Raw genomic sequence first — 13,043 nt, forward strand, 5'->3', positions numbered from 1 at the left:
ATATAACATTGTCAGGCTAAGGTAAATGCGACTTCGTTAAAAGTAGCTTCACTTACAGTATCAGTTTACAAGAGTGTACATAAATTTATCAAGGAGCTACAGTATATTTTCATGTACGACAATAAATAATTTGCTTGTTCTGTCTTGCATACACCACTACTATCATTTTTCTGTATTTTCCAAATCAAATCTTATTCTCTTTCATATTTAGAAACTTCATTTAACCATCATCATCAAAGGCCATCAAATGGAGAGTCCACTACATATCCAATTTGCAATTATATTCACATTAATGAGTAATTATATGTCAATACCACAAGGAGTTTTAGAATATCATCAGTTAAAGTTATGATTTTTATTGAACTTACATTACATAAATATTCAAATCAAGTAACATCATACTGCAAGAAGTTTTCACCTCAGTATTCCCTCATTCTTCCACAATGACAAAAAGAAAACTATCTAAAACTTCCCTTTAACAGCATACAAACTACCTACTGTACATCATATATACACAAACTGGATTAAAAAACAATGTTTGTTGTGAAGTAAAATCCATTCATGTACAAACTCCTCTACTATTTTAAATTAGCAATATACAAATGGCTTCGAAAATTATTCACGCCTTTTACAAGGTGCAAAACAGACATCAGTGTTACCTCTCCACATAGTTGGCAGCCTAAGAATGCTAGTATTGTGGTTAGAACAATGCTTATGTTTACGCCATCTCATGTTAGCACTACTTCCATATTCTTATATTCACTTTGGTACATTATATAAAAATGCACTTAAAGCCAGAAAAATACAGTGTAATAAATAGACAACAGAGTAAATGAATATAGCTAATAACACATACAACACAATACAAACTTCTGGAAAAATACAGTGTAATACACAACAGAAACTGAATACTGCAAATAGCACAGATAATACTAAAACTGTAATCTTCTTGTATCTCCCGATCACTTCTTCCTCCATTTCATGAAAAGCCCTTGGTGATTACCTGAAGTCATTATCAAGTGAAAATCAAAATCACTTAAAAATGCACTTTTCAAATTACTCATGTTTTCAAATTACTCATGTTCTGAGTTAAATAAATGATTGCGTTAAAGTGCAAGTATCTGTCCCCATGTTCATGCTAAAACAAAATCCAACGCTAATCTTAGCTGTCTGAAGACGATATGCCAAACACATAATCCAATCATCCGGTTTCTGATGCCTCTCTCACACAACTAAAAATCTGCCCGAATGAAAAGTATCAATGTCAAGAAAACTCAGAACATCAAAATGAAAAACTGATTACCACATACTGTCCCATGATGAGAGTTGCTATGTGTGATGAGAACAACAATCCTCAAAATGCAAAAGTATCTACTTTATCAGTAACAGCTTCAATATCATAAGTGAATAACATGAATGTTTTATACTAACAATGCTAGACAAATATTTATATAAAATATGGCATAATCTTAAACAGGAATCCTCACACAAACCATATCAAAAGATGACCAGGATGCAAAAGTGAAATATAAAATATCTAACAACTGTCATACCATAAACTATTCCTGAGAGTTGAACTGAATGCTCTAAAATTCTAATTCTACTTCAGCAATACCCTAATGAACACTCAATATGCATTCCTGGAGAAAAAGCTTTCAACAACGCAGTTTTCAATGGGGTAAACATAACCTATGAGATATGGAGACAAGTTCATGACAATGCCTTTTCATACTTACGAGTACTTCCCTTTTCACCACAAAAGTGATACTTTTTCTCATCATCTTTGGAGTATTTCCAGCACTATCACTTGAAAAAAAATGTCCATACATTACAGCTATAAATAATTTACAAACATCTTTAAAATGGTCAACAAAAGTGAGAAATCACACATTCATGTGTACTTTTAAAGTGAAGAGGCTAAGCTAAGAAGTGATTGGCCCAGAGTGCTCTACATACGGAGCTCATCAACAACCAAGTAAATGTAAACAAAAATGGTGGATATTACCAGTTCATCTAAATTCGTAGTTCTTCACTACATTTTAGAATTACAACAAAGCAAAGACCTCTATGGTAAATAGGCTTAACACTAGAGTTTTGCTGTGATCTGCAAATCTCATCTGCTTGAATTTGTACAATTCATTCTGCATCACTAGCAATCTTACCTATTCAGCATCTTATGCCATGTCACAAAGCACACATCATTGTTTTTTCATCAAATACATCGAAAATGCAATCACTTGGCATCTAACAGCCTTTACATGATGCATATCTAGTTGCTGACCCTAGTGGGTTGAATCTGGTCTCCATAGCTACCAACTGCATGACTTATTCCCTAATCACTGCAAGCCAGTTTCAATCCATGCAACATAGCAGGGATGCTGATCTTTTTTTTTTTTTTTTTTTTTTTTTTTTTTTGCTTCCAGGGATTACAAAATGACAACAGGTTAAAAAGACAGTTACTGCATGTGCAACCATCAGCTGAACAAAAAGGGGTCTGCTCTCCGAGAGTGGGTTGCAAGCAGAATAGGAGCCATGGGACCCTTAGTGACACATTCTATATAATAAACCTACGAAAAGTTTAATTACATAGAAAGCCTATACCTATACTGCGAATCGGTTTTCAATGGGCCAGCTCTCAAGGAAATATTCCTTTACTTACAATCTGTGCAATTTCCCAGTTTGACTTGCTCCACAATGCACTTTTATGAATGACTGATGTTGCTGTATTCATCAAAACTATAAATTTTAATGATTTCCTATGTTACCTATAAACTTATCTCTGGGGAAAGGGAGAAAGAATACTCCCCATGTGTTCTGTATGTATCACTGAAGGTGACTAAAAGGGATGGGAATGGAAGCTGGAAATCCTCTCATCGTGTTTTTAATTTCCAAAAGAGGGAATAGAGAATGGGGCTACACGAGTTTTTTTCCCTTTAAGGCTTAGCATCTGTTTTTGAAGCTACCTCACTAATGCAATAAAAGGCAAATACGTATGGTGGATGGGTTGGGGGGACCTGTTCCAGATACTGTATGATAATCTTGACCGCATTTTGGTTATGCAGACAATGACAAAATTATGACAAAAGGACAAATATACTGCAGAACAGTACTAGGGTGATTAAAGGTACCTTACACCACCACAGTAAACCTGGGTTAAGGATTGTCTACATTAGTATCAAACTACTGTTTACGACTATTACCAATTTAAATGTCTTGAACACGGCAAATACATACAACCAAACACTACAAGTATACCATGCAACTTCTAGTCCATTAGTCCAACAGCTTGGAGGACCAGGCTATTATACATGTAATTTCTTATATCTAAGTATTTTTGATGGAAAATATATCATGAACTACAAATACAAACTAAGTATTCTACTGCAACACATTCTTCAAACAGGTATCTATGTATAAATTACAAGGGGTCTTACGCCATCCTCTAAATACTAATCTACGCAAACTTTTATTGAAATCACATCAAATTTATATCAATTAGTGGTATTGCAATGATACAGTATATAATTGTAAATAATGGACAGGCTGCAAGGTGTGGCAGTAAGGCAATTACCATGGAGAATACTTGAAACAGTTTTGCTTAAACAAATCCGAGGGGTTATGACAACCAAAGGAACAAACTCAATGTGAATTTTTAAAGTAAGGCACATTACAAGGCTTTTCACTATCAGATTCAATTCATTAATCAAACATAAACATCCCATATTAAAAAATACAAAACCAAATCGACACATGCATACGTACATATCAAGCATGTGCATGCATACATGAAAGGAAACAATCAATTATGTCACTACAAATACGGTAAAGTTAGCCAGCTCATAGTAACCACAAGAGACATTGGAGCAAAAGGACATACCATGATGATTTGTAAGACAACTGCTCGGGAAATGTGAAGAAAAATGTCTTCACAAACAGTTATATACGTGTAATAAACTATGCAAAGATAAAGTGAATAGCCCCATGAATATACAGCTCCCCACCCATTTGCAAATATGAGGCTACAAACATTTATGTGTAATTACAATGACATATCCATACTCTTTCAACAGTGGAACATGAGTTTGATAACTGGGGGTGATATCTGCACTAGAAAAGGACCATGCTGAATCTACAATGGGACTGGTGAAAAAGTTGTAAAACAAAATATAGTAATTACCATCTGGAAACAAATGATATGGAAAGTATGGTCTTCCTTTTGCTGTAATTTTATTTATGTTCAGTCATAACATGTAATATCAACAAGGTCCCTTTTTGGTATATACCTCAGCACAGGGCTAGAAAAATTTTCCTTTAAAAGTGCATGTATATAGAATTTCTAAATGTACATTTCATTTAGGACTGGAGGTCAAAATACTTTCTCTACTATTTTTGGCATATACAGTGGGTTGCAAGCTGTTTATTATAAGAGAAATATTACTTGTAGACAAAAAAATCACAGACACACTGTAGAAAATAACAATTATGTATAAATACAAGGGTGTCTTGAAATAGTTTGCACAAATGGTGGGGATGAGTAAGGACAGGATGAACAAGAGTGCATAAAATGTCAAAAGTGGCAAGAACAAGGAAAAGATGGAAAACAAGGATGAGGGAAAAGGATGGAGTGAAAACTGCTTTAAAGATTTGGGGCCAGAATATACAGGAGGGTGCAAGGAATACAAGGAAAAGATCAGATATGAAACACATGGGATATGGGGAATAAAGTGCTCTTAGTGGGTTGAACCAGGGCATTTCAAGTGGTTGGGAGACCATGGAAAGGTCTTTGAAGCCTGGGTGTGGATAGGAGGATCTGGTTTCATTGCATTATACATGACAACTAGCATGCGGACGTCAGAAAATAATGCCATTTTTTCTTCTGTTCCTGGTGCTATCTCAGTGAAACAGGAAACGTATGATAGGGATTGTTTAGAAGATAGGACCTAATGAGCGAGAAACTCCCAACCTGTAAAGTAACATCAAGTGATTTGAAAAAAAGAGACACCTGCTAAACCTAATAACCATGCTTTTACTCACATTTACTACCAACTTCCTCTTTTCACACCCTTTACCAAACTCAGTCACCAGCTCATGTATTTTCTCACTTGAATCTGCCATCAGTACTATGTTATCAGTAAACGGCAACTGACTTGATTCTCGGGCCTCTTTATCCCATAGGGACTGCATACTTACCCATATCTCCCTTGTCCCTTGCATTTACCTAACAAAACCACCCCCATTCATAAGCAAATCAAACAGCTATAGATAGTGACATCACATAACTCTGCTGCTGACCAACTGTCCCTAGAACCAGCCACTCTCCATTCTTCCTGTTCATATACACATTTCTCACAGCTTCTAGTGGTCTTCCTGCCACACCATATCTTCATACAACCTTCCACAAGGAATGTCTATCAACCCTAGCATATGCTTTCTCCAGATCTAGAAAATTATGCAGTGTGATAGCATAGAAATATAATGTTTATAAAGCAAAAACACAAACAAAACAATGTATTAGCCCTCTCTTATGACAAGCTTTCATCACAGGTACTCATAAAAAGGCTGGCACCATGGAATCAATAGACAGTCAACTCTTTAAAATGACCAAAGTCATGATATCAAATATTCAAATATGTTACATGAATTTTAAATGGGTTACTGAGGGGGGGGGGGGGATGTAGATTCCCAAGAGAGGTAACCAACAGCTATGAACAGTGATCCATGTGCAAATCTGCATCACTCATCTGGTCATCAGTTAATAAAAGGCTTCATAATATCTTAGCCTTCTTGGTCAAAGATGGTTAATTTTCCTAACTTTTCCAGGACATTTTCCTTCTTATTCTAATTTTCAGGGGATTTTTTTCCATTTTCCGTGTTCAGTGGAGACACTGAGCAAGGCTTGAGAAAGCATTTGTAATGACTGAAGGAGGGGGCATGACTGTGTGAAAGAACTCCCTTGTCCTTCAGAAGGTTCACTTGTGAGCAGCCTGTTTAGAAGGGTTAGGGTGGACTTTTACTGAAAACAGATTAAATTGCTGGTCAAGGATGAGATAACAATGGATGTAAAAATGTCAAATATACTAAAATATTACCATAATATGGAGAGAATGAGCAAGGAAAGATTGACAAAGAGGATATGTGTGCGAGAGGTGGAGGGAATGAGAAGTGAGAGACCAAATTGGAGGTGGAAGGACCATGAAAAAAATTTTGAGCGATCAGGACTTGAACATACAGGAGGGTGAAAGACATGCAAGGAAAAGCGTGAATCGGAACGACGTGGTATACTGGAGTCAACGTGCTGTCAATGGATTGAACCAGGCCATGTGAAGCATCTGGGGTAAACCATGGAAATTTTATGAGGCCTGGATGTGAAAAGGGAGCTGTGGTTTCAGTGCATTACACATGACGGCTAGAGACTGTGTGAACGAATGTGGCCTTTGTTGTCTTTTCCTAATGCTACCTCGCACGGGGAGAGGGGATGCCATTTCATGTGTGGCGGGGTGGCAACAGGAATGGATGAAGGCAGCAAGTATGAATATGTACATGTGTATATATCTATATGTCTATGAATATGCATGTATACATTAAAATGTATAGGTATGTATATGTGCACATGTGGGCATTTATGTATATACATGTGTATGAGGGTGGGTTGGGCCATTCTTTCGTCTGTTTCCTTGCGCTACCTCAATAATGCAAGAGACAGCGACAAAGTATAAAATAAAATAATTACCTTCGTCATCTTCATATTCTGTAATCCTCGTCTTTCATACTAATGGTCCTACAGGTTTAAGGATCTGTATACAAAAATACTTTTTACATAAAATGCTGCTTGTTGTCACTATGATTATCATTTGAATGAGGTAACACAAAGTACAAAGACTGAAATGAAAAACTACATACTGCCTACATATTCCTTGGGTGTTGTAGGAGGCAACTAAGAGGGGCTGGAGCAGATAGCAGGACACCCTCCCTTGATGCATTGCTTTCTAAAACATGAAACAGAGCAAAAAGCCAAGCGAGGAATTTCCCCTCTAAGGCTCTGTCATCAGTTCTTGACGCTACCTTACTAAAGCAGGAAATGGGAAATGTGTAAGTGGGGGAGGGGAGATATATTAAGTATAGTAGGGATGAGGGACAAATCAATTGGGAGGCAAGTTTGAATGGAGAAAAACTGGAGGAAAAGAAGTGTTTTAGATATCTGGGAGTGGATTTGGCATTGGATGGAACCATGGAAGCGGAAGTGAATCATAGGGTGGGGGAGGGGGCAAAAGTTTTGGGAGTGTTGAAAAATGTGTGGAAGTCAAGAATGTTATGTTGGAAAGCAAAAATGGGTATGTTTGAAGGAATAGTGGTTCCAACAATTTTATATGGTTGTGGGGCATGGGCTAAAGACAGAGTTGTGTGGAGGAGGGTGGATGTGTTGGAAACGTGATGTTTGAGGACAATATGTGGTGTGAGGTGGTTTGATCGAGTAAAAAAAGGGTGAGAGATGTGTGGTAATAAAGAGAGTGGTTGTGAGAGCAGAAGAGGGTGTTTTGAAATGGTTTGGTCACATGGAGAGAATGGGTATGTATATATATATATATATATATATATACATACATACATAAAAAGAGTGCGGTTGAAAGAGCAGAAGGTGTATTGAAATGGTTTGGACACATGCAGAGAATGAGAGGAAAGACTGCCAAAGAGGATATACGTGTCAGAGGTGAAGGGAACAAGGGGAAGCAGTAGACCAAACTTGTGGTGGAAGGACTGAATGAAAAAGATTTTGAGTAATCGTGGCCTAACATACAGAAGGGTTAGAGGCATGCAAAGAATAGATTGACTCAGAACGATGTGGTATACCAGGGTCAATGTGCTGTCAATGGAATGAACCAGGGGATGTGAAGCACCATTTCCCATGTTAACAAGGTGGCGTTAAGAACACAGGACTGAGCCTAAGAGGGAATATCCTGAATTGGCCTCCTTCTCTATTCCCCATTTTGGAAAACTTAAAAATGGGAGGGAAGGATTTCCAGCCCCACACTCCCTCCCCTTTTAGTCGCCTCCTGTGACATCTGCAAGATGCAACAAGATGCAAAAATTCTTCATAAAGAAAAAACAAACTTCTGGTTTTCTATCCACACTGTCAAAAAATTAATGAAATTATAGCTAAACTGCAAGAAAATGTAACAGTTATGGCTAACAAAAAGCAACGCTCTCAGCACCTACCATTGGTTTCTCATTGTGACCTTTACCACTACTTTAGACTTTTTTGACGAACCACAATTACTATTTCACTATCTACAGTGCAAGTATAAACATTTTTATTCAGCCTGGAATAAGATCCCTGTAAAAAGTTATGGCTTGAATTACTTTTTTCTATGACATTCTAAATCTTTGTGTGTTTGTTTACCATATTTCACACTTCAACTACATACATGTGGCAACTTGGACAAGTATCATGAAAAGTACTTCAACACGAGTTAAGAGAGAAAACATATTATAGGATCTATTTACTACTGGATGAAACTGATAATGAGATGATGTGATGGTTATGAAGGAAAGTCCACCTATATTGTTAAAGATTACACCTAATCCTTAAACAAATGTTATAAGACTTTATTTTCAAAGTAGTCATGTGATTATGTAAAACTTCTGAATCAAATAATCATTTTCAGGAATATTTTCAATAATTTCCTACCTTCACATTCTAACTGGACACTGACAATTCACTTTACTCCAACTGGGGATCTTCTTCTTCTTCAGGAGTTTCTTCCTCTGGTGGTCGAGTCCATTTTATCAGGGTTTCAGGTGAACGGAAAAGGAAGACCAACTTGGCAAAGAGATCTTCCTCTAACTCTAATTCACTGCTCTCCCGCACCAAGTAAATGTCCATACAAAGCTGTTAAGAAAATTTGTCAGTTAATGTTTAGGCATATTATAACAATGTTCGATATAATTACAAAACTATATTTACTGCACAATCAGTACCAATCAGACTGGTATCATACCCCCAAAGTGAGAGAATTTGATATTGGGTGGGCAGGAGGTGTATCTATATCTCTGATGCCTGTTCCCACCAGGAACTCCCTCAAGGGAGTGGCCACAACAATGGAGTCTCGATAACTAGTGAGCTCCAATGCCACTTTTTAGCCATTAGTGCCTCACCCTTAACATGCCACTGGCAAAGGGCAACTCTCGCACAGTGTTTGCAGAGGCTCCTACTTAATGTTCCTACTGACTAATTCTAGCTAATGCTCCTGCCTAAAGGTCCTACCTACTACTACCTAATGCTCACACCTGTCTAGATGTTCCTAACCACTGCTCGCTATTGTATGTCATAACTGGTTTGACTTGCCTGCAAGATGCGGTCAACATTTGGTAAATCATCAAACATTATTTTCAATGCAGAGCCTGCAAAGTAGCCTCGAAGCATCTTGCCAGCCAACAGCACAAGCGTTGTATACATCCCTACAATCCTTGAACAAAGAAAAAATATATAAATATGTGATTTAAGAAAATATGCAATACATACATACAGCTCCCTATCCATATCCAGGCCCCACAGACCTTTCCATGGTTTACCCCAGATGCTTCACATGCTCTGGTTCAGTCCAATGACGGCACATTGACCTGGGTATACCACATCATTTCAATTCACTATTCTTTGCACACCTCTCACCCTCTAGTATGTTCAGGTCCTGATCACTCAATCTTTTTCACTCCATCCTTCCACCTCCAATTTGGTCTACCCCTTCTTGTCCCCACCACCTTTGACACATACATCCACTTTGTCAATCTTTCCTCACTTATTCTCTCCATATGTCCAAACCATTTCAACACACCCTCTTCTGCTCTCTCAACACACTTCTTATTTCCACACATCTCTCTTACCCTTTCATTACTTACTCCATCAAACCATCTTACACTACATACTGTCCTCAAACATTTCATTTCCTTCAATTAAAGAAGATATACCCATCTCTCCTCAATCATAGCAATTTCATTTTTTGACTCCAATATCCTTAAGATGTCAACTTATCATGTTTTGCTAAACTTCAACAAATGCTTCCATCAAGAGTTAAGATGACCTGATGTATACTAAGAGGAAACTGTGGGATTCAGTGTATCCCTGAATATCATTATATTCTTTTTAATGAAAATGATATTACCAGACCTTGGTTCAGAATCCCTCTAATATCTTATAGTCCTTCATGCCACATAGAAGTATCATTCTATCAGTGAACTCTGACATATAATGGAATTTCCAAAATGATCAGATGAAAATGTGCTAGGTATCTAATGCTTAAACATCAGAATCTCTCAATGAAAATGCAATGTTTCATAATAAAATGCGTTCCACCAGTATCTTAAAATGTGGGAAAACACTGTCTACCTGCTTTTTACAATTACCACTGGGACACGCTTTCATAGTTATGACATACTGATTCACAAGTGGTCTTTACCATAATGGTCTAATATGGCACCTAAAGATAATTGTTTAAGAAAATTCTCTAATCCTGGCTGGCCATGGAGATTTATGCATCAAATGTCTGAACTGATTTACCAACAGATGACTGTCTGTATATCATTGAAGAAAAATGGAATAAACATAGGTAGAGGTAAAAACTGATAAATTACCCGCCACCAGAGATGAAACTGAGACCCTTGGGGAATGCCTTGTCACTAAATGTGTATATGGTAAGGAAGTGACACTGTCTTCCTCGTGGTAACCAATTGAAGTAGTCATCTCCACAGTCTTCTTGCACCTCCCACCACTCTTGTCTTGATGAAAGTAGCTCAAATCCATCAGATTGCAATGTAAACTTAAGATCCACAAAACCTTTCTTTTTATCTGTTCAACAAGGAAAAAATATATTAGAATGAAGTGTTCACTAATCTGGAGATGAAAATTCCATGTTTTATTACAAAAGAATAAGTCGAGAAGTTGGCAAAGCAAAATAAAAAAAAAAAATATTTACAATTGCTGATGCTAAGGTATCCTAACCTTCAAGTTGAGTGACATACTCAGCATGACCTTTATTGGTGACTTTAAGAAATTTTGGGAACAGACGTGGGATGAGGAAAGGGTTCTCATTCAATTCCCCCTCTAAAATGCGCACCAACTTTTCACGGATGGGATTCCGTGTCGTGCCTGTAGGGGAAAATGAAAATCATATATAATTAATGATCCTAATCAGGATCACTTGATTAAGTAATGACAATGTAGCCAAAGGTTATAGCAAGGCTAATGACTATGATAAAAATGATAAAAGACGAAACATGTTTTATCATCCCAAAGACACTCTCCAAGCTTTAAATGGTTAACTGAAGATGTTAGCACAAGGCTCTGTTTCTCCCAGCTCTTTAAAAGAAAACCCCAGGCTCCCACTTTCAGCCAGCTCTTTTTAAAAGAAAACATCACATGGAAGGCTCTCCACAAAATGGATTATCACCAATTATTGCATACTTGCGGTTAAAACTTAATAAATTCAAATTGCTATCAATCTGACTAGTCCAATAAAGGATGGCAGGTTATTTCATCAATTATCTAATGAAGTACACACCTTAAGGATTGGTTGTTCATGAATATCAATGCATTACTGAATTCAGGGAGCAGTCATAAAAATCACCTACCTTCCTGCGACATTCTAGTTATAGTTTCAGTCAGTCCCATCAATCTAGCTACATATCTGCCACCTATTCCCTTTAGGAACTCCCTCAAGGGGGTAACCACAGCAAAACAGTCTCCATAACAGGTGAACTCCAGTGCCCCTTCTTGGGCCTTAGTGCCTAACCCTTAACATGCCACTGGTAGATGGCAACTAGTGGTGTTTTCTGAGGCTTATACTAATGTTCCTATCAACTAAATCTACCCGTTGTTCCCACCTCATGTTCCCAACTACTACTACTGCCTGATGCTGTCTAAAATTCCTACCAGCTACTTTCTATCTATTGCTCCTACAGTTTGCCAAAAAGCAGAACTAGTGCATAGCTTTCACTGCAGAAAAACTTAAGGTTAGGAAGAATGAGTTGTGCAAATTAACTGTAGTCAAGCATCATATGAAAAAAAAGGAGAGATTGTATGCTTAAGAACAAACCGCTAATGGTCCATGTGCGAGAGGGGCAGAAATAAAGACACCTACCTGGGTCAAAGTAGTGAAACTTAACAACCACTGAAGTGCTGGCTCATTATGCAACCATCACTAACCCTCCTAGTATGAAGGTGGGCAGTACCAGTAATTTTTCCCCCCTAGTCAGTGGCTGGATACCAACTACTACCTACCTCTATCAGTTCTTTATTACTCAATTTCAATTTCTTTCCAAGTTTGGTTCTCTTGCTCTCTCTGGCATTTTCTTTCATTAATCCCTTGACTGAAGTTACTAATATTTCGTGTACCCCAGTCAGCACTGTTCAATATATTAAATATATTTTTTGTCCCATTTGAAAGAGCTTTCTGGAATGAATGACACACAATATTGCAAAAACAATAACTTTGCAAGATGTGAAATGTTTTGGCTGGAACTATGTCACCTGTGCAATGTACACTTTTCTCATATCACTTATACCTCACAACCCAGTTGTCAATTTCAAAACATACATTTCATTATGTATATATACAAATCTACATACATTAGCTATATACATCTTTTTTCTATCGTCTTAGAAGTGCAAAAACTATGATCTATCCTCCAAGGTTTTGTCATAGCTCTGGGCCAGCTGAATACAAAAAAATATGGGCACAGGGTATGGATATATTATTCAAATTGCCAGCAACAGTTTTCAAACACTAAGTTATTCAGTGTACTTAAGATTTTCATATGCAGCATACCCTCATGCAAGTGTCATACATGCCCTGTATTGCATACAACTTATGAGAAGTTGATGGATAAATAACACAGTCTTTATTATCCACAGTTCCTTTTGTAAGTTTTCTTCTTCCCAGTCTCCTTGCAGAGTCTTTATACTTAAAGAATTCCTTTTGCAAATTTTCTTCTTCCCAGTCTCCTTGCAATGTGCTACCACAGCTTCCTTGTTTGGGGCTTGTGCTATCTGG

The 13,043-nt window shown here is 37.4% G+C and overlaps 1 protein-coding gene across 6 annotated transcripts in view; it reads right to left on the reverse strand.

The window, feature by feature from the left end:
• Positions 1 to 340: 340 nt before the first annotated feature.
• Piezo (piezo type mechanosensitive ion channel component) overlaps positions 341 to 13,043 on the reverse strand; it is a 168,952-nt gene continuing 156,249 nt past the window's right edge. For 5 of the 6 annotated variants that reach the window (XM_071684922.1, XM_071684921.1, XM_071684919.1 and 2 more), the window contains 4 exons: positions 10,994 to 11,140; positions 10,627 to 10,840; positions 9,344 to 9,464; positions 341 to 8,887 (listed from right to left, as the gene is read on the reverse strand). In XM_071684922.1, the coding sequence (XP_071541023.1) occupies positions 8,720 to 8,887; positions 9,344 to 9,464; positions 10,627 to 10,840; positions 10,994 to 11,140 (650 nt within the window). In that variant the 3' untranslated portion in view covers positions 341 to 8,719. Of the gene's footprint in view, positions 8,888 to 9,343; positions 9,465 to 10,626; positions 10,841 to 10,993; positions 11,141 to 13,043 lie in introns of those variants that run through there. The other variant, XM_071684923.1, reaches the window with a different exon arrangement.

The sequence above is a fragment of the Panulirus ornatus genome, chromosome 39 (assembly GCF_036320965.1).
Source record: "Panulirus ornatus isolate Po-2019 chromosome 39, ASM3632096v1, whole genome shotgun sequence".
NCBI lineage: Eukaryota > Metazoa > Arthropoda > Malacostraca > Decapoda > Palinuridae > Panulirus > Panulirus ornatus.